This window comes from Erpetoichthys calabaricus, chromosome 1 (genome assembly GCF_900747795.2).
Source record: "Erpetoichthys calabaricus chromosome 1, fErpCal1.3, whole genome shotgun sequence".
NCBI lineage: Eukaryota > Metazoa > Chordata > Cladistia > Polypteriformes > Polypteridae > Erpetoichthys > Erpetoichthys calabaricus.
The window spans coordinates 258,678,173-258,702,041 of NC_041394.2; the positions used below are offsets into that span (position 1 = coordinate 258,678,173).

Genomic DNA, 23,869 nt, shown 5'->3' on the forward strand with positions numbered 1-23,869 from the left:
TTCATTTCTTAATGTGACCAAAAAAACAGGTTATTTTCCTCTTCAGTGGTGTCACAATTGTTAACACTTGCTGCCCTATAGTTTGAAACTCCTGGGATCAAATCCTTGAACATTAACTATTTGTTACGAGTTTGCTCATTTTCCCCAATGTCTGTGTGCTTTTTCTTTCCACATCAAAAAGTGATTGTCGACTCTAAACGGCCTTGACATGAATGAATGTGCATGAGTATGACTTGTGCCAGAACTCTAACCTCCTACAACCTTTAAATTGTATAGCTTTCTCTCTCTCTAATGCTTTTAAACTGTATCTTTAGCATTCCTTAGAACAGAAGAAAAGAGAAGGAGCTACGTAGAATCAGATGCCAAATTATTTTGTAATAAATACATCAAGGGAAAAGCATTTCTGAAGGAACTTAAAATCAGGAAAGTCAAAGAAGAAAAAAATAATAATTTAAAGTATTTGAATGGAAATACAGAACAAAATTAGAATATTAAATACATTTTAGACAAGAGTGGAAATAATGAAATCAAAACAGATAAAGGTGGAAAGAGCTAAGAAATGTTAAGTGCTGTGTGTGTGTCCTAAATATACAGTAAGAGAACAATTAAATTAATAGAACAACTCACAACAGAGTAGAACATGTGTTAAGACTGCAGTAAGTAGTGTTGTGACCAAAGTTGAGATTAGCCAATCCATATTACATGACACACCACCAAACACTTTGTTGTTAATGCATGTCTCCAAAAGCTCATTAGTATTAAAAAGTTAATTTTTAAATCAAGAATCTGTCTTTTCTCACCTGGTGAAACTGTATAGGATGGTGTGGTGGAAAGCAAAGAGTTAACAATTTTCAAGTCATTGTCTACTTTGGCCATAACATAAAAGTAGAAATAAGACAATGGTTGTTATGGTAACTGAAAATTACTTTTCTAGTAAAGACAAAGAATTAAGCAATGCTTGGATTTTTTGATTGATATTATTATTACTGTAAAAGTATAATGAAAAATACTTTGTTCTCTACAGCACTTTGCCAAGTCTAGATGCACCCTACCCTATGTTGATTCTGACGGGCCCTCAAGCATGTGGAAAGCGAGAGCTGGCTCACAAACTATGCAGAGAATTCAGTGATTTCTTTGCATATGGGTAAGTCAAAGCATCATGTTTTAGAACAGCAAAAACTGTGTTAAATTCCCTGTTGTTACTCTAGAGATAAATATAAGTGCATATTCTAAAAATGTTTTGTTCAAAGCAGATTAGTTAATATCAACTAAACGTTTTATTGTTTTGTTGAATACTGTATATTAACTTTAGTTAATATATGACATTATTTCATCACAGAAAAATATACTTTTTAATTTAAAAAATTACTAAATGCCATCCAGTCCACCAAGCTAAATTTTAAAAATATTTTTTGTTACTTTTTTGTTATAATGTGGGGGTTTCACAGGCTATTTATTTCTTATTTTATTTTATAGAAGTGTGATTATGATGAGTTTACATGAAAAATAAAAACAAAAAAAACAGGCCATAGCTCGGACATTTACATTAGTCCAGGTATCATTATCGCCACCATTTATGGTCTGTTTCTCTTAGAAAAGATCTAGTAATATTGAATGCCAGGCATTTCAATTAATATTTAGTATTTTTAATATTGTCTGTATGTTCAAATGTACATCATAAACTATGGACTAGGAAAGCAGGTTCAGGAACTGTTGCTCTTTACAGCAATCCTGGACATGTTTTTAAAATTGTATATCCTGGAATCCTGAAGAAAGAATATATATTTTTCTACACCTTTACTCTTAGCAAATGTTACTTTTTTGGGAGACAGAATGGCTACTGAATTTATCTGAAACAGTTGTTGCCTTTTTTTTTTAGTATAAACATGTAAATTGTAATCTGGCTGTAATCTCTTTGCACTTCATCTTCACCCAAGTGTGCCTTACTATATACTGTACATTATGAAAAACAGCAGTTCTAAAAACTTGAAGGATCTTGTCATCTTGCAGTTATTGCACTGATTTAAAAGTCTTATTGCCTCCAGTCAATGTTCCATATAGACTGAGTGCCATGGAAGCACCAATACCAGTTAGTTATAAGCTGCATTAACAATGGGGATGAAGAGTCTAATGCAAAGGTGTCATCTACAGTACAAGTGGGATATCCACCTGCAACTGAACATTACCAGGATAAAAGGGTTGGTGGTGGACGTTGTACCAGGGATGTCCCTGAGATTAGTCAACATTTGTGAGGAGTACGTTAAGGTGGTGCTGTCCAATAAATACCTGGGATCCACCTGAACAGTACAATGTATCAAGTGGACAAAAAGGGTCAGAGAAGGTTATTCTTTTTGAGAAGATTCAGGTTCTTCAGTGTGTGTGGGAAGTTGCTGTGGGATGTTCTACCAATCCATAGTCTCCATTGCATTGATCTAGGTCATGGTATGGAGTATGAGTAATGCTTGTTCACCTGCATGTCAGAAAGACAAACTGCATTAAAGGATTGACCTTAGACTCACTAGGGGCTTTGGCAAAGAAAAAGAAAGATAGAAAAATAAGGGGCCATCATGACTAATAAGATAAGATAAGATAAGAACTTTATTCATCCCAAGGGAAATTCTTATGTCATTGGCATGTTCAGTGCAACAAGAGAAATAAAGATAGTACAATGAAGATTTAAAAAGAGAAAAATAGTAACTGTGCACATATACAAAATATTACCTGCTACCTTAAAAATGCTACCTTCTCTCTACATTGTCCTGGAGCCACTAGGGCTTTTTTGCTTACATCCATCATAATCTCTAATGCCTCTTCCTATTGTACCAGTCATAACTTTAGACTGTTATAACAGATGCAATATTGTCATGTGGTCAGTATTTCTTTAGGGACACCATACATTTAATTTATATTAGTTAAATGGTGTGAATATGCTTGTGTTTTACTATTGTATATTGCTTTTCCAACTGTTTTGTAGTATTTTGCATTGTTTCTGCTGTTTAGATTATATGTTACTGCTGAAGCACTGAGTATCAGCCTCGGGGATCAATAAAATATATCTGTCTATCTATCTGTGGCATTTTATTGCTCTACAGTAAGTGAATGTGACTTCACTTGTTTAGAAATAATAAACTGCACAGCCATCAAGAACAAGTTAAAACAAGTGCTGGCATAGTGTAAAATTTGTGCCAACCCCAATAAAAATGGATGCTGGACATCACCCTGAAAAAAAGCATCAATTTCAAACCTACTTGTCTTTCTGCCAAAGTCAGAAACTATTCAAATGAATGTTTTTTGGAGACGTGATTAATTTAAATCAAGTCTTTAAATGGCCAGTTTTTTTACAATTTGGAAGGGTGCTGGTGTGGGGTTTACATAATAATAATCAAACAATTTGATACTTTATTGTTTTTATTTACTCCTTTCTGTTCAAATACTGCATATTGGTATTTCTACCTAGGCACAAATAGACTTGTGGTCATCCACATAGGAAGAGATGTTTAGCTCACCAGATTGCTAGATTCATGACACTTGTAACATTTTTCAACCTCCCTCTCTTTCTCTGACGATTTAAACATAAATGTTATCTTTAGGGGTGGCACGGTGGGTAGCGCTGCTGCCTCGCAGTTTGGACACCCGGGTTTACTTCCCGGGTCCTCCCTGCGTGGAGTTTGCATGTTCTTCCCGTGTATGCCTGGGTTTCCTCCCACAGTCCAAAGACATGCAGGTTAGGTGCATTGGTGATTCTAAATTGTCCTTAGTGTGTGTTTGGTGTGTGGGTGTGTGTGTGCCCTGCAGTGGTCTGGCGCCCTGCCCAGGGTTTGTTTCCTGACTTGCGCCCTGTGTTGTCTGGGATTGGCTCCAGTAGACCCCCGGGACCCTGTAGTTTGGATATAGCGGGTTGGATAATGAATGGATGGATGGATGTTATCTTTAGCAATGTTTGACAGTGGCTTCTTGCGCTAACTGCTTGCGAGCAAATTATTGAACACCAATTAAATATCTTATTTTTCTTATGATAAAAGTCTTTGCTGTATACTAATAACTTATGTAGGTTTAAGTGTGGAATATCATTTATTATTTTGGTTATAGTTAGAGAGCACGGTGTTCATATTACAGTTACATTACGTATTGTTCTAACTTTAGTATTTCTACAATCTTTCATCATTTACATTTTCAACTGAACTGCACAGAAAGATTTGTCTTGTTTTTTTTTTTTGAATAGATAAAGTAATCCATCGAGTGAAGTGGCTACCTACTCTTTACACTAGCTACCAGTTATTAAGAATTGTTGTTATTCAAAAGCCTCTCGGCCTTACAACAATATTACTGCATCCACCTGTCTGTTGCCTGTTACATCATGTAATGTGACACACCAGCAACAACAACAATATTTATTTCTATAGCATATTTTCATACAAGACATGTACCTTTTGAGGACTCAGACAGCATTTCTATCATATATAAAAGTCCCTTCATTTCAAAGATCCCAGAGTACAGTGGGGAAAGGATCTCTTACTCAACATCTCAGAAAAGGAGTGGAAGGCAGCCATGCACAGAATTCCTTCTAGCTCCATATTAGCAAAACATACAATTCAACTTGAAATATTTATCGAGCACAACTATCTTGTTTAAAATTGTCCAAAATGTTTTCGGTGCAAACTCTAACCTGTGAATGTTGCAATCAAGCTCCAGCTTCATTGGGCCGTATATTTTGGGCGTGTACTAAATTAACATAATTTTGGACCAAAATTTTTAAATGCCTTTCAGACAGCCTTATTCTCACAATCCCTCCTAACCCATTAATAGCTGTGTTTGGTGTACTCCCAGATGGGCTTTAAGTGGAGGAGGACAAACAAATTGTAATTGCTTTTACTTTATTATTAGCATGTCGACTTACCTTGCTCAGCTGGAAGAATCCTAGCCCACCTCTTTTAAGTCAGTGGGTAACTGATGTTATAAACTATTTGATATTGGAAAAAATCAAATTCTCACTAAGAGGATCTTTTCAAAAGTTTTTTAAAACCTGGCAGGATATAATCAATAACATTTTAGAATAAGCATTTTTTTGGGGGGAAAGGATTCTCTTCCATCTTTTCTACTCTTAAAGTTTTACTCTGGCTTTTGGCCTTTCTCTGTTTTTCTTAGGTTGGGGTTGAATTAAATTTAGTTTTGTTAAGTTTGACTTCTTGCATGGAATGTTGCTTTCTTTTAATAAATTCAATATAATAAAAAATGTACCTCAAATGTCTTTACAAGATGTTAAAGAGAAAAATGAATAAATAAATAATAAACCTAAAATTAAAAAAGAATATACGATCAATACTCATTTACATAATACAGTTAAATAAGTAACAAACAGAGCCCTTAATTATGGATTAAATTGCTTATTTAATTATTTTAGTCTTTAAAGATTATAATAAGTCTGATGTTTTGGTCAGATGGACAGGAAGGACATATATATATATATATTTTGGCTAAATTTGTGGAGGTCTGATGAGGTAGTTGTTTGAGCCTGAAGGCCCTACCACCTGAAGTGGGTTCAGGTGTGTTCCCTACACTAATGTAAATAACTAGTAACCAGTTGTAAATTGCCATACAGTAGTTCATATTATTGGCAGATAAATGCAGCAATGAGATGACCCAGCAAAAACCTTATACTGTATTACTGTGTAGTCCCATAGGTACAATGAAAAGTGTAATTAGCGTTGTTTAAAAAAAGTAATGTGTGAGTTGGTGTGTGTGTGCCAATGTGATCTGCAATGGACTAGCATAGGTTTCATCTTTGGCTTCTGCCTTATAATACTCAGCATTAATAAGGTAGGCTCAGTCCACCAGTGATCCTGTATTGGAATAAGCATATTTAGAAACTGAATGAATAAATAAAGGACAGCTCAGCTCAGGTACTATGTCGAGGTAAAACCAGCCTAAATCAACAGATGGATGTTTCTTAATCATCTTTCTCCACTCCTGCATCTTTTGTCATTTATGTGGAATGTGCATACCCCAATTTTTGAAGAGATTTGCAGTCTTGCATCGAAAGTAAATATATCCTTTCAGTTAATGTCACATAAATTTTCAGATCAGCAACACTGTAATATCACTAACTACAGGTTGGGGTTGGGTTTCCATGACATTTTTTTGACAATTAATTGGCACACCATTACGCATGCTTGGAATGCCACTAGTGAAGGAGAAAGTAAATTTATTTTTATTTGTAATTTATATTTTAGCATGAAATCCTTAGGTTTGGAGCTAAAGAAATTTTTTGGCTTTTTATACAATATATAGATCATGTAATATCAAACCGTATTATGTTAGACATGAGATAATATGCTGAATGTCAAATTATGACTGTATGGCACAATGTACTCTTAACATAAAAATATATGATTGAAATGCTTTTGATTTTAAAATGACAGCATATATCAAGGGAAACGTCAGAGCACACTGGTTAATGTTACTTCATCTGGATTTTTTGATTTCTAGCTCATTTACTCCTTAGATTTTACACATTCTTCTTATGTCTATGTGAGTTTTGTTTAGGGTACATGGTTCCCTCGCACATTATAAAGACAGGAAAGTTAGGTTGATTATAACACTTAATCAGGTCATTTTTGGACAAACATCCTAGCTAGATTAGATTCTTGCCTCAAACCATTTACTGCCGTGTTAGGTTCTGGCTCCCTGTAACACTGAAATGGAAAAGAAGATCAGAAAATGGACAGATTGATGGAAAATATCTAATAAAAAGAATAATCTAATATACTTTTATAGAAAAAAGAAAAACAATACTCATTATTGGAATTCAAATTTTAACAATCATTGCTGAAATAGTGATATCAATTGAGAATAATAGGAAAATAAAATAATACAAAAACAATCCCTATCAGCATTAACAATTATAGCATTAACCTTTTCTAATCAACACTGTCTAAATCTTTTAGCCAATGAGCTTTAGAATCTGCACTTGTCAGATGTTATCCCATTCCAGCAGAAAAGCCTGAGAAAGATGTTGGATGTTGGCATGCAGAGTGTCACATCTTCAAATGTTGTGATCCAGGACATTTTAAAGGTTATCTATAACTATAATTCCTCGGGACAGTTGTGAACAGAGTAGCTATGTGTGGCCTGGCATTCTGTTCCAACAGCTGCAAGTAAGAGCTCTCAAAATTATATTTTAGAAATGTAATAATGGTGTAAGATACAGTGCAGTTTTCCTGGATTTCCCGTGTAAATCAAAGCCAGGAGTCCAGATATACAGTCATGTGAAAAAGTAAGTACACCCCATGTTTGAACAGGCAAACAGTAGACCTTCATGCAAATAGTGTCTACAGATAAAGGTGAAATTTGCCTTTTCAATCATTTATTCAAGTAAGATATCAATAGATGTAATGGTTTACTGTGGAAAAAGCAAGTACATCCTCGGCCTTAGAAGCTGGTATTGCCCGCTTTAGTAGAAATACTGTAACTTCTTGTAAGTGTTTTGCATAACTGCCCACCAGTCTTAAATCAGTGAAATATTTGATCATGACTCCATACGAAATTCTTTTAAGTTGTATGATGTTTGTGGCTTTTGTTGCATGTACTGCTCGTTTCAAATCACCCCACAACATTTGAATCAGATTCAAATCAGGACTTTGGCTAGGCTAGTCCATAACCCTCCATTCCTTGGTTTAAGTTACTAGTTTGCCTTCAATCATTATCAGGTTAAAAGGGCCATTTCTGTTTCAGCTTCAACCTTTGGACAGATGGCTTCACATTCTCCTCAAATCTTAACATTTTCACCACAGTGCTTCACAATTAATATGAGGATCTTCTCCTGACATTCTGTCTTTGGTTTGTGCTAAACATGCCTACTGTTACTGTTCCCAAACAACCCTATCTTTGATTCATCTTTTCAGAGCACATTGTTCCAGAATGTCTGACCTTAGATTTCTTTTTGGACAGCAAAGGTTTTTTGGTGGAACACCTCACATACACATCAAATTTGTGTATTCTCTTTCTGATTTTAGTTGCATACACTTGAACATCTACTTATGCAAGAGTTACTTGCAGATCTTGCAATGAAATTCTGGGGTTTGTGAAGACTTCTTTTAGTATCGAAAGATCAGTTTTTGGGATGAATTTGTTGGGCCAGCCTGTCCTGAACAAATTAGCATTCTTTTGAAATCTGTGCCACTTTTTGATGATTTCCCTTACAATGGAATGATTGATTTCAAATAATTTGGCAATCTCTTTAAATCCCTTGCAAAACTCTTAGGCATCCACAACCTTTGTATTGAGGGCCTTAGAGAGCTTGTTTGATCTTGGCCTGGTGATACCACAAGCATCAGTAGCAAAGAGAACACCACAACCAAGATATCTGTGGTTTAAAACAGACAGGTTCCACCTGCATCCGTCCTGAGGAGGTTCTAATCATTGGCACCTGATCTGAACATCTAATTCTAATTTTATGTATTTTAAGCATTGATAAGTTTTTGGGGGATATACTTACTTTTCCATTTCTTAAATCAATGTATTTGTTAACTTAGATTATGAGAATGAATACATCATGTCAATTTTATGTGTCATTTGTTCAATTATATCACCTTTATCTAGAAGCACTGTTTACATGAAAATCTAATGTTTGTTTTTAAAAAGATTTAGATTTCTTTTTACTATGTAGAATTAACTGTTACCAAAGTTCTTCTACAGTAAACAATATTTGTACCTCATGCCAGAACTTAAAAATAATTTAAACATGAATACACAACAAATAGATAAATAAGTATAAAATGTTCATTCTGGCCTTTACACAACTTGTCACTCTGATTGTTACCACCTTCATGTGTCGTATGCCATTTGAAATCTCATTGTGATATTTTTTCTTCAGTCCCCCTGATCATACAACACAAAAAAACAATCAGAAACAAATCCCCCCCCCCCCCCCCCCCCAATCACCAGTCCTTTGTTTATGCAAACAATTCATTTCCTTATTTTCATTGTTCAACAGTAATTGTTAATGGACAGATATTGCTAGGTTCCATTTATGTCAATCATTCTGGAACTGCTTTGTCTTCCTCTATGTTTAAAGAAATTTTTGTCTTTATGTGCATGCATTATGTAATTAGTTATTTGTACAGTTTGTAATTGCATTTTACTTGACAACTTCAGCACGCTGAGCCTGCACTTAGTGAAGAGAACTGTGCAAAAATTAACTGAATTGATTTGTTAATTTAAAAATAATGGCAAGAGAATATGGATGTGTTATTATAAGAATGATATAGTCAATTCCAACTAAAAGAAAAGGTTTTAGTACAGTCTTACCCCAATGAGTAATATGGCTAACTTGCATTGCCTTATTTCTCAATAATACAAGAGCACAACTTTTCCCTTAACAATCCTTTCTGTCCTTATCTCTTTCTATGTTTTTTATACACCTTAATAGTTTCCTACGCAATTGCAATCTATTTTTTGGATTGGACTTTATCACACATCCTTTGGTACTTTCAATCTGCTTTCTAACTCATCTTTCTCAGTATAATATTACTGTTGCTGTTCCTGTTGCTGGTGTTATTTCCTCCTTCTCTTTAAGGCTTTTTGCAAATCATTCGGTTTTAGACACGTTACTTTCCAAATGCAGTCATCAAGCGCCAAAAGTATAAGCAAATGTGAGCTACGAATGGATCAAATAAACAATCATAATTACAACTAATGAAATATACTGAAAAATTATGTAACACTGTTACACACTTTCTTATTTTTTTAGTTAGACTTTTGGGATATGGTATATTTAGTTCTTTGTAAGCAGTAATGTATTGCAATTTTGATACCATTTTGTATGAGGGGGAATCAAGCTAAAGTTAGAAAATGGTATTTATTAGAAAATGGAACGAACCTTAACAAAACTGATCATGTCATTTCTCAATGTAGTCTTCACCCTTCACAATGCACTTGTGCCATCTGCTTGGAAGTGCCTGGATTCCAGCAGAATAAAAGGTTTTGTCTTGTCCTCACAAACCACTCGTGCACCAAGTTATTGTGAAACACTTCATGCCGAGGGGTACTACAGTCACTAGCGCAAGTTACTGTGATTTGCTGGAGACCAATGTGAAGCCTGCTACTCAATCTAAGCAGCAGGGACTGCAGTCTCAAGGAGTCCTTTTGCTGACCATGACCGTATACACACTGCTAAGAACACCAAGGCTGGTCTGGAGAAAGTGAAGTTTGAGGTATTGCCACATCCTCCTTATTCCCCAGATTTGGCACCATGTCATTTCCACTTTTTTGGATCGCTAAAAAACTTTTGGGTGGTCGTCGATTCAAGACAGATGATGATGTGAAGAAAGCAGTGACCGAGTGGTTTGCGAGGACATGACAAAAACTTTTATTCTCCTGGAATCCAGACAGATGGCGCAAGTGCATCGTGAAGGGTCGAGACTACATTGAGAAATAACATTATCAGTTTTGTTAAGGTTCTTTCCATTTTCTAATAAATACCATTTTCTAACTTTAGCTTGACTTCCCCTCGTATAATCTACTTTTTAAATGGTGAAGTGCGTGTGTCTGTTGTATGAATATGTGAAAGAGAGGAGAGAAAGCTTGAATAAAAAAGCTTGAGAGTGACATGACAGAACGTAAGAGGAAAAGAGAAGAGAATATCTAACACCTTCTTTCTGGATACCTTTCCACACTATTTTTTAATGGTTGATTTCTAAGTCTGAATACTAATAGTAAAGTTAAATTGAATTGTGCAGAAGATGTATTAGGGTACAACTTATAGCCCATATATATTAGAAAAAATGCACTAGACTGCAAGCCACAGGGCTACAATATGCATGAAAAAACCCTGGAAAGGAAAGGGAGGTAGTCCTTTACAAGGCTCTCACATACATATAGCCACTCAAAGCCAATTCACAATCACCAATCAGTCCAACGTAAATGTTTTTGTAAATGTCAGATTAAAATCCCTGCAGACACCAGGAGAATGTTCAAACTCCACATCAACAATGACTAAGCACAGAATTTAGGTGACTTAGTTCAACAGTAATTTTACTGGAATTATGTTGTTAGGTTCCATTTATGTTAAGCAGTTTGGAACTTTTTTCTTGCATGTTTAAAAAAATCTGTGTCTTTATGTGTACTCATTCTCCATCCATTTTCCAACCCGCTGAATCCGAACACAGGGTCACGGGGGCCTGCTGGAGCCAAACCCAGCCAACACAGGGCACAAGACAGGAACCAATCCTGGGCAGGGTGCCAACCCACCACAGGACACACACACACGCCCAGACCCACACACTAGGGCCAATTTAGAATCGCCAGTCCACCTAACCTGCATATCTCTGGACTGTGGGAGGAAACCGGAGCACCCGGAGGAAACCCACGCAGACATGGGAGAACATGCAAACTCCATGCAGGGAGGACCCGGGAAGCGAACCCGGGTTTCCTTACTGCGAAGCAGCACTACCACTGCGCCACCGTGCCACCCGTACTCATTATGTAATTAGTATTTTGTAAACTTTGCAATTGCATTTACTTGTGAACTTATTACTGAGCTCAGCGAAGAGTGCTGTACAAAAATGGTAAAAGTGAAACTGATTTGCTCCCAAGACACTGGACCCAGCTGCAATACATTATACCACCACTTTTTGTACTATGCACTTCTTATATCTCCATAGATAATGTAGCTCATACAATTCAGAGCCCAGACATTCTTATTGAAATACCACAGTTATTTTGCTAGGAATTAAATGTGGAACAATGATCGACATTTCCTTTGGATTCCAATAAGTTGTTTCTTATTAGCTTGGCCTGAATCTTGAATCAATTTTTATTTTCAGACTGTCAGAAAGCAGACAGGAAATTTAGAGCAATGGCATGTATCTGTATTCTTTTCTCTGGCATATTTCTGCCTCCACCTTTTATTTATTTTATGTACTGTATGTTTTATGCATATATATATATATATATATATATATATAAAACATCTACGCATAGAAGTCTGTGTGTCCGTCCATCCCCAAACTGAGAGGTGTAGTCGGGATAAGGGCTCCACCTCCAAGGATACGCAAGTGAGGCCAGCATGTCTGCAAAGCGAAACCTCCAAAGAGAGAGTCACTTGCTTAGCGGCTAATACAGAAGCAAGGCCAGTCATGTTAATGAGTCCCTAAAGTTTCCAAGCCACATGGAGACTGCTTATTTTGCTGCTCATACAAATTTTCTCTCTGTACTGTATATCTGATGTAACCATTTATCAATTTGTATATCTGATGTAACCATTTATCTACCAACTATTTCAAAATGCCACACAAAATCTGTACCTGAATGAATAGGACATTTTATTGCAAGATGAAAAGCCAATCCACAAACCTAAAGAAGCTTACATAATAAATGCCTGGTTTATTATAAAGGTGTAGATTTTGTCTCTTTAATAATTATTTCCTAATAAATCACCTTCTGATGTCAAAAGCTAAACAAAATCATTACAATAGTAAGATCTATTGGCCAATATACACATTTGAGTGTCCTGGGTTAGGTTAGGCATCAGTGTATTTTCACCTTATGTGTTTTCATTTGTTGGCACCTTATTTTAGGTTTTTACCATTCCTCTCCAAAAGTCACCCTTTTCTTTGTGTGTTTAGCATTCCATATGCTGATGTGTTAAATGTAGCCACCCATCTTATACTGCACAGTATATGTATTAGAAGTTGTAGTATTGAAATATATCTATACTGTACTTCAGTTAGCTTTATCACTTCAAGTATGAATGTAGCATTGAATATTACATTTACATTTTACATTCATTTAGGCAATGCTTTTTTCCAAAAGTGGTAGTTTAAGTGACTTGCTCAGGTTCTCACAGTGAACTAATGGTGGGAATTGAACCAGCGGTCTATTAGTTTAAAGTCCATTGCACCTGATAAAGTGGTATGGCAGCAGAAACTACTTATTCATGTGTATGAAAGCATCACAGTGCATATTTTTGTGCAGAATAATTTTGTTATGTTATTAAGGAACAGGAGACCTTACAGGGGGCTATCTCGCCTTTGGAGAATGCAGTGCTATAGCTGTTAAAGTTTGGATAATTATGGAAAATGATGAATATCTGGAAAAGTAAGTGAAATATAGAGACAAAAAATCATTATACATTTTGAATCAAAAGAGAACACCCTTGTGTTTGTTCATGTTTTAATTTCTCAGAAGGAGAAGGCAACATCAATAACATTGGCTAGTATATTTAGACAGAAATGACACAGGCCAGTGGCTATATGAAATAATAAATCAAGAGTAAAATGAAAGGGAAAAGTTCCAAACAGCAGGTGCAAAACATGTATGCTATAAAGTGCCAACAATAAGAGAAAGACACAAGAAGGATGCTCATGGAATAATGCATTAGTTTATAAAATGTATTTTCTCAGAGCTGCTATTTATATGATTGTTGCAGTTCAGAGAGTTGGTTCATGAGCAGAAGATAATGTCATTTAAAATTATTCAGCTGAGTGATATATTGTCTATATTTCTAGTGCTTCTCCTTATTCAGTCAATGAGCCATACAACAACAGCAGGGAACTTTTCTCAAAGCATGCAATAAGATACATTTTAAAAGTTTTGCATTGTCTTTTCTTTTTTGTTTGAATCTAACTCAGCATCTCTGTTTCCTTTGTGCTGACCTTCTAATTGACTATAATTACAAGTGCACAGTAATTTCATAGCTTGTTTGCAGTGCTGGCAAGTAAAGTTTTCCCACTTACTTTTCTGAATCAGTCTATCATTTATATAGAACCCTTAAAACACAAATAGCTTTACAATCAATACAGAATCAAATACATTAAATAATCACTTTAATAAAATAAGTAAAGGAAATTACAATGGAAAGAACAATGTGGCACATACAGATATATGTAGGAGCTAGGAAGAATGCCCAACAAGTGGTATTAGCTGATAGCTTCAGTTAGAAACAGAAACATTGTTACATTAGAAAACAAAGAATGGAACATAGAACAGTGAGCTAACGTTATGGTACAAAAAACTTAATCTGAAAAGAGCTTTCACAGCTAGCAGACCAAATAGAGGCATAGTACCTCTTATAAAAGGGCTGATTTGTGGTTTCTGAGCTGTTTATATGTTCTCACTGTGTCCCTGTTGGGTTTTCTCCAAAGATATGTGGCCCAGTTGACTGTCTTATGTTGCCCCAGTGTCAGTGTTTATGCAAGGCTATGTTTGAGTGCATCCACTGGTGGATCCTGCTATATACCCATATATTCAGAATAGGCTTTAGCTACCTGAAAACCTGAACTAGATTAGGTAATGATGAGTACATACTGTAGATAAATTCAATTGTACAGCTGAATAAAGAGCACCTTGCTGGCATCTTTCAACCATCATAATAATGAGAAGTTGTCCGGTTTATTCTAATAATATTTTTATTGTGTGGTAAAAATAAGGCAGTAGACAAGAAAAAGGTTTGGGAATGACCACTGTGTGCACTGAAAAATCAGCACAATAAAAGAAGCATGTCTTTACAGATCGGAGTTCACAACTGAACTGAACTAACAGGACAAGTCTGTTCTATAAATATGGTGGATAGGAGGAAGAGGTGGGGTTAGGGCGGCAGGAACAGGAACTGATGTGACAGGAAGATGAATTCTGGTTACCGAAAGTGATATCATTAGGGTTAGCCAGAAATTATGTTAGTGGGTGGTTCGGTAGTGATGTCACTGAGAGGCAGGGCCTTCAGCTGAACTGCAGGGAAACAAGAGAAGAAAGGATCAGTTACGAGCGCCAAACCCCAGTTTAGCTAATAAATAACCTCAGCCCAGACCCATTGGGTCGGGCAGCCTGAACCGAGAGGTTGTGAACTGGATAAAGAGCATCAGCATTGGCCTGGAGAGAACCCTGGAGATAAAGGACAGGAAACTTATAAGGTTGGAAGTCCAAAAACCAACAAGTGACACGTGGGTTACACTCCTTGTGCACCGCCATCCACTGCAGAGCATCATAATCAGTAACAAGGGTAAACTCATGGCCCAAGAGGTAGTACCTCAGTTGCTTTACTGGCCATTTGATCGCCAAGGACTCCCGTTCCACCACTGTAAACCTGGTTTCCCGGTCCAGCAGTTTCCGGTTCAGGAACATGATGGATTGTTCGACACCATTGACGCTTTGGCTTAGTATGGCACCGAGTCCTGTGTCTGAAACATCGGTCTGGAGAATAAAAGGCAGAGAAAAGTTACGGGGCCATTAGAACAGGTGCCGATGTAAGGGCCTGCTATAAGTCACGAAAAGCAGTGTCAGCTTTACTATCACATACCACGTTGTTAGGGGACCGTTTCTTTGTTAAATCTGTCAAGGGTGCTGCTGACTCAGGGAACCGTGGTACAAACCGATGGTAGTACCTGGCCAAACCAAGAAAAGCTTGGATTTGCCACTTGGTTTTCGCACAGGGCCACTTCAATGTGGTATATACTTTGGAATACTATGGTTTGACTGTACCACCACCCATCAGGTAGCCTAAATACTTGGTCTCGCACAATCCAAAGAAACATTTCTTTAGATATGACCAAGTGTCAGGAACACAGCCTGATCCTGCTCTAGGTGTTTCTTCCATGTGTCAGAATAGATGATGATGTCATCCAAGTAGGCGGCGCTATAGAAATTGTGGGTTGTAGCACTTTATCCACCAGACGCTGGAAAGTGGCAGGTTCCCTGTGCAATCCAAATGGAAGAACCTGATATTGCCAGTGTCCAGTAGGGGTGCTAAATGCTGTCTTAGCCTTTGCGGGGTCCATTAAAGGAACTTGCCAGTACCCCTTTGTCATGTCAAGAGTGGTAAAGAACTTCGCCTTTCTGAGTGCTGGAGAAGGTTGTCCACTAGCGGCATCGGATAAGCGTCAAATTGGGAGACATGATTAAGCCAATGGAAGTCATTGCAGAATCTCCAACTCCTGTCAGGCTTAGGGCCCAATACAATTGGTAATGTGATAAATCCATTTGCTCAGTCGATGATTTGGTTGTTTCAACAGAAAGTGAACAAGCCCTTTTTGCTCCTTAACTTCATATGGGCCCTGCCAATGGGTCATTAATTTAGAGTGCAAGGTGGGCATGAGTACCATGACACGGTCTCCAGGGCGGAACTCCTGAAGTACCATCCCACGATCATAAAGTCGGCCCTGTGCTGTTTGAGCCTTTTCCATATTCTCTTTCAATATTGGCCTAATTTTTACGAATCGCGTAATTGCGCGATATACTCCAGAATGTTACTGGAAGGGAGAGCCACTTCCTCCATCCTTCTTTTAGAATGTCCAATATGGGTTTTCGCCCATATAATAACTCAAAAGGGGAGAAGCCTGAGGAGGCTTGAGGCACTTTCCGATAGGCAAATTTATGAGGGGTAGGAGCTGGTCCCAGTTCCTTTCATCCTTGCTGACCACCTCGCATAACATTTGTTTGAGAGTTTGATTAAACCATTCTACGAGACTGTCAGTTTGAGGATGGTATACTGTGGTCTTTAAGTGTTTGATTTTGAGCAACTTGACAACTTCCCTGAACGTCTCCGAGGTGAAAGGCATCCCTTGATCTGTCAAGACCTCTTTAGGGATGCTGACTTGTGCAATGACCCCTACGAGTTCCTGTGCAGTAGTTTTGGAATTGGCTACTCTCAACGGGATAGCCTTGGGATAACAAGTAGCATAATCAACAAGGACTAGAATATATTTATGTCCTCTAGCAGAGGGATTAATGATGGTGCTATGATGTCTACCCCTATACGTTCAAAGGGAATTTCAATTAGGGGAAAGGGAACCAATGGAGCATGGTCCTTTTTAGGAATCTGACGTAACTGACACTCTGGACATGAAGCACAGGGACATCAGACCTTCCTGGCCAATAAAATTGGAGTTTGTTTCTCTCCAGTGTTTTTTTTCATCTCCCAGATGGGTGCTTAGGAGGTGAGTATGTGCAAGTTCACAAACCCAGAAGTTCTGTTGTACAAGCAACAGTGACCTCACCTCCTCTTCATGCTCAGCTACTCGAAATAATTAATCATTTTCTATAACAAAGTGGGGCCCAGATGGCATGGGATGTAAGGTACATTGACCGTTTACTGAAACTACTACATTCTTGGAAAACTTAAGGGAATAATCAGCCTGCAAAACACTTCACCTAGATAAAGTACACCTGCAACATGGTTAACGCTAGATACAGCAAGGTTAAATCTGCACATATATAAAGTCAGATGTTAAAAAACTAAAATCACCACTGGAGAGTTGAACCAGAGGAGTGTGGAAATTGAATTGCTGCAACAATTAGAAAATGATCAAAAGCACAGCCCACTGTTGTTCAGGAAAACTTACATTTTGCATTTTTTGCCAAACATTAATTTTTATTATGTAAAATGCATACATTAAAAATGTGTATTCATATTTTAAAATATTTTTTAATTGAAACATGTCTGAATGGACATCGGCCATGCCTTAGGCTCTTGACTGAAAGGTTAACAAGAAGGGAAACAGGCAATGAGGTGAGAACAAGTCCAGACTTCTTTTAAAATAGCAGAATGTCACCAAAAAAAATATATAATTTTTTCAAATAAACGTCATGAATATGCTGATTTACAATATGCATACAGTCTCAAGATGCAGATCAATGCTCAAGAAAGTGGCTTTACAATGGATAACACAGTAAGTTTTAGTTTTTTATTCAAACTTTTAATTTTTTAATGCTGACTTTAACACAGTGAAAGTAGAATATGTATGTGTATCTTTTTATTAGACTGTTTATTCTTCTCTTACACCCAGGGCTGGCACCACCATTAAGGCGACTTAGGCATTTGCCTTTGGTGCAGCTGCACAGGTTAGCTACAACAGTCATTTGGCACACTAATAAATCTGGCCTAAGGCGCAAAATAACTTAGCACCGGCACTGGTTACACCCTTAAAAGATAAATGGTATGTTTTACAGTTTAAAGTTACAGTATTACATTTCTTTCTGTGCCAGGGGATTTTTATTGATCTATCAGATTGTGTCTTCATTTTTCAGTACATCAGCGTGTAGGACCCAAATGGCCATCATTTGTCTGTACAGCGGTCTTTTGTTTGTATATAGTCAAGAAAATGGTGCACAGTGTTATTTAGTAGAAGATAGCCAGGCTTTGAATTATTTTCTTCTATGATTAGAGCCTACTCGATGACTTCAAATGTTGTCTGCTGGTGACTGCTGCTGGAAGTCTTACTGAAGTGTGAGATCATTTCATCTCGTCTTATTTTCTCATCCCCATTTCCTGGTGAGGGTCACAGTGAGTGTGAGATCAATGAAGGAAAAAAAGTGCTTTGTGATCTGGCCCTCGCCATCCAAATATCTATTGTTCTTTCTGCAACAATCTTAGCTTCATGATCAAAAGATTTAGAAAATGGTGTGAGAGAGAGAGATATCTCTTGATCAGCATCGAAGAGCATTTCTGCCTGATCTGTCTCCTTCAGATCTCTGAGAGATATCAATGTGCACAGCAGGCTTGTGAATTAAGGCCATCATGTGACAAGGGTGCATGTACTAAACATTTTGCAGGGGAAACCATTGCAAAGTGCTCAATCACCATACATGTTGACACTGAAAATCTCTCATAGCTTTCAGAAAGCAATTATTTTATTATGTTACTTTCATGATTTTCAACCTACTTCTGTTTATTTTGCTTATGAGGCAAATGCACTGGTATTGTGTTTTAATCAAGAGGTCAGAAGGAAATCTTAGGTTTGTCCTGTTGCTCAGCCCTTTCCTCAAGGGTTGCACCTATATAAGTGGCTCTTTGCTGAATCCATTAGATAGATAGATAGATAGATAGATAGATAGATAGATAGATAGATAGATAGATAGATAGATAGATAGATAGATAGATAGATAGATAGATAGATAGATAGATAGATAGATAGATAGATACTTTATTAATCCCCAAGGAAGTCAATTATGAAAATGTTACATACTGTATATTGTACTGCGGTGGGCTGGCGCCCTGCCCGGGGTTTGTTCCTGCCTTGCGCCCTATGCTGGCTGGGATTGGCTCCAGCAGACCCCCATGACCGTGTAGTTAGGATATAGCGGGTTGGATAATGACTGACTGACTGTATATTGTATATTGCATGATGACTCCCTGACTCTATTATGTGATTTTTTCACTCTGTAATCTGAGGCAAGTTATTTTAAATGCATACTGTGAATTTTTTGATTCACTGTGGTACATAAAATATCTTGTTGGAAATTTGACATTTATAATGAATCTAATATACAGTATAACACTTTTCACCTGTGCAAGGAATGTATGAAGGATATCTGTAGATGGAGAAAGGTTATATAATCCCATATGTACAGAGACTTTGTTGATTTATGACCTGAAATCTGTATTTTAGGAAATTCTACCACAACTTTTCAAATACAAACGTACTTTAAAAACTAAGGGAAAGATAAAGAAGAACGGAAATATGCTTTTAATACTTCTTGGGACATATGTATGAACTGTTTAATCATTTTGCATGTTTTATAGTGCCTGTCACACCACAAGGGGTCCATATTTTGGTGAGGTTGATGGAAGTGATTATCATTTTGTCTCGGTGGAAACATTTGAAGACATGGTTTACACGGTAAGAAAATCAGATACTTTGCTAAAGTTAAACAATACATTTTTTTAGTTAATTGTTAATCTAATTGCACATCTTTTCAACTGCTTCTTATAGTCAAAATTAGACTTTTTCAGTATCTATCCTTCTTTCTATCACTTTTCAAATCTTTATTCATCATGGGACACTGCAGTACCAAATCCTATTATGGAAGCATCAATAACAAGGCAGGAAGCCCCCCTTGATTTTGTGCCAGCTCATCACAGGGTATGCTCGCACTCTCTTACTAACTCTAGGGCAACTTAGAGGAGCCAATTTAACATTCATCTCTTTAGGATGTGGGGAGAACCTGTGGTACACTTTTCAGTGCTACTGTTTCGTAGAGGCCTGATTTTGATTCCTGTGGCAACTGCTTTTTTCAGGGAGTTTGCATTTACTGTAGAATGAATGATTATAAAAGCAGTGGACAATTTACCGCTACATACTTGAAATATATACATTGACCCTGCCCAGCTTGTCTTATTTTTAAACAAATTTTTTACTACCTAAAATTGAAATAAATTTATCAAGCTTTTATTATTTAGATGTACTACTTTATACTTCAGCTGCTTACTAGGAAAATATTATCTATTTTCTCCATAATTAATGATACATTAGTTCATTGTTAATTGCAAACAAAATGCATTCATAGTATGTCAGATCACAAGGTAGCTCACCTAAAATCTACAGGGGTATGAAGACATATGAAGTAATTGGACATCATCTTTTATCATCCCAAATCAAAACACTTATGGTCATCAGAAAATGTGTTAAAGAACTGACATACTGCTACTGCACATGCTGCATCTATGGCACTCTAGCAAGAAGTTATTTAATTATATCAGATTTAAATTATGTTGCAATTTATATTCATACAGAGATCATTACTTATTTACTATATTTTTTCTGTTGTATAACAAAGTGGAGTGAAACATTCTTTGATCTAAAATAATAGCCTCATGGTAGTTTGAGGAAGGAAATGAATGCCTCCGGACAAAATATCAGTCATGCTCTCCTGTCTCACAAATCTGGAAGTCCATCATTATATTACATTTTTACCTTAACAGATGTAAGCCACTTGTGTTTGAGTGTAAATGTTATCTGCCAGACATTCATGTATCTCATGTTTGCAAGAACTTACATGGCTGTAAGGGGGCATTTAAAATGTCTCTATCTACCCTGAGATTAAACTTAAGACAGTTTACAAATTATGGTTCAACCTGAAGGTAGAAGTTTTTTTTCTTTAATAATGTTAATATTAATAATAATAATACTTTCCATTTATTTAGCACTTTTCTCACTACTCAAGGCGCTTTACATAGTGAGTGTGGAGCCACTTCAGCCACCTCTATTGTGTGCAACGGCAGCCATTTCTAGGGCAGTATGCTCACCACACATTAGATGGTGAAGTGGTGAGAGAGAAAGCTAACAAGAGACAGGGGATAATTAGATTAGATTTGATAAACTTTATTAATCCTGTGAGGAAATTCAAATGCATACAACGGCAGAAACATAAAAAACAAGCACACAAATGCAAACACACAGGACAGATAATACAGCCAATCAATCAATCGATAAATAAATACATAAATAAAAATAAACTTAAAGAGTACATCAGATGGAAGCAGTGAATTGCCTGATTGAAGCAGCCAAAAGAGACCCCAAGGGGTACTTCTTATCACAATGTGGTGGGATGAGCCTGTGGCTAAAAGTGCTCCAATAGAGCGCCTACTGGAGGGGATGGAGGGGAGTTTTCATGATGGCATCCAATTTTGCCACCATCCTCTATTCCACAACAGCTTTCAGAGTGTCCAGGGTTTTCCTGATACGTTTTTTCAGGCATTGTGATTCCCGAGGAGACTCCAGCATAGAACACCAAACTGGCTGCTATGGGCTGATAGAACATTTCCAGCACATCAAAAGACCTGAGTCACCTTAGCAAGTACAGCCTGGCCTGGTCCTTCTTGTACAGCACCAATGTGTTATCAGACCAGTCTAGTGTGTTGTTCATGTGAACCCCCAGGTACTTGTAGCTCTGCAGCACTTCCATGTCCTCCTCCTGAATGGAGACTGGTCTTTCCAGAGGTCAATGGTATAATGACCACAGTACAAAAATTAAAAAGAAAAATATTCAATTCATAAAGAAAATTTTGATTAAAAGAAATAATCACACGGTATTCACCACATGCCAATTACTATTACACATTAGTGCTAAATCAAATATTAACTATATAAAGGTTGTTGAAGTGTATTTAAAGTCGGCACCAAATTCTCCACAGTTTAGCATATTTACTGTTTTACTTTAATAGTGCTTTGCACATCTGTACATTGCTTACAATATTAAACAGACTATCCATCCATTGTCATGTGCTCGTTCAAGTTCAAAGGTCCTGGAGAAGCAGGACTTATCCAAGCAGCTTCAGGCCATTGCAGAGTAAATTTTCCAAACCGCAGCTTTCTCACACAGCGCCCGCCTAGAAAGGCAGATGAGCTTAACATTTATGTTTTAGAATCTGGGAGATAATCAAAGAAAAATCCAGATACAAGAAGAACAGGATGAATTCCAGAATTTCTCTTTTCTTCAAAATGAAAAAAAAAAACATTGTAGCTTACATGGGAAAATGAGAACAAACTGTATTTTTTGACATGACACAGCTCTACAGTCATAACAATGCTGTCTTTTCAGAAATGTTTGCCCGCATTTGTCTCATGACACTTGGCATTTCGGTCCTAAATGAACATTTTCTCTACATGTTTATTATTTAAGACAGAAACATTACCAGAAATGCTAGTATTTATCATGACACAGTTGTCTGCACAATTTCACAAGAATGCATTTCCCTGTAACTTACAATGTGATCCAAATGTGCAACACCCAAAATGTACAGTATAATTTGTGATGGACTCTTTTTTATATACCGTCACTTGTCCAGCAAACTTTGTAGAAGGTAGTTTATGGTGTGTGCAAGAATGGTTTCAGATTATTAAGAGTTATGATCCTCAAGAAGGCATGGATGTGATGTGTACATTTTCTATAATGACCACCGTTCCATGTGACTAATAAAGCTTCTCCTTTGAAAGTGCAAATCACAATGAAATGGTGGAGATATTTTAAACATAACAGTATCATATGTACTTTCCACATTATTATTGGGAATATTTGGTCAAATAGTTTATTTTGAGTTGTAAGTCACAAATGTAATATTTTGGTTGAATTGGGGTCTCGGTTGTGGAGGATGTTTTTTGAATGACTTTAAGTAGCATATAAAACATAGCAAAAATAGCAGTGTGTGTAGTGACTGTACACAATGTGTATAAATCATTTGTAATTTTTCTGTCACTCATAAAAAAAGAAAAATATTTTGCATTAAATGAAAGCAAGAACCATCCCTGAACATAATGCTATGTCAACCTAACATGCACATGTTGGAATGTAGTAGGAAATGGAAAAACTCTGATAAAACTTAAAGAGACACAAATCACGTATCTCTGGAGATGTGGAGCAGGGGCACTAACCACTGTGCCATTATTTTGTTTGCTATCCTTTCCCAAAACTGCTTTTTCCAGTAATGGCCTTGGGTAGCCTTAACCTTCCCCATCAGTATTGAAAGGCAGAAACAAACTCTGGGTGGTTTATTACTGGAGACATTGATATCCACGCTTACTTACACTAAGATAGTTTAGAGGCAGCAATCAAGCTTTGGTTTATCATAGACAACACTGATGCCTGAAAAAAACCCCACGTAGACACAGAGCAAGTGCATGGTTCACATAATCAATGACTTAGATGCCCTTCAGAAAGAGTGTTGCCAGGTTTGTACCTGTTGAGTGCCTTATTGTATCGAGTCCACATTCTGTGTTCATTTTTGAAAACTTTTAATATGTTGAATGAGTTACTTAATGGCCTTTCCTTTTTTTACAAGGGTAAGTTCATTCAAACTATGAAATATAATGGACATTACTATGGACTAACACGAGATGCCATTGAAGCTGTTGCAAGAGAAGGACTAGCTTGTTGTCTTCATATGGAGCTGGAGGTAAGATTAAAAATTGGATAAGCTTCATTAATAAGATTAAAAATTGAATAAGCTTCGTTAATTATTAATTATTAACATACAGAATATCAGGCACTTTGTTGATATCACCACAAATATATTAATAATAAACGGGAATAGAAAGGTGTCATTTTTTGAGCTTTTAAGGTGAATTTAAATAAATCATACTGCATTGGTTAAGTACATCTG

General features: G+C 36.8%; 1 protein-coding gene across 1 annotated transcript in view; it reads left to right on the forward strand.

Annotated features, from left to right (window-relative positions):
* lrguk (leucine-rich repeats and guanylate kinase domain containing) overlaps window positions 1-23,869 on the forward strand; it is a 118,995-nt gene that overhangs the window by 54,818 nt on the left and 40,308 nt on the right. The window contains 3 exon segments of the mRNA XM_028814408.2: window positions 1,025-1,144; window positions 19,514-19,610; window positions 23,549-23,662. Coding sequence (XP_028670241.2) covers window positions 1,025-1,144; window positions 19,514-19,610; window positions 23,549-23,662 — 331 coding nt within the window.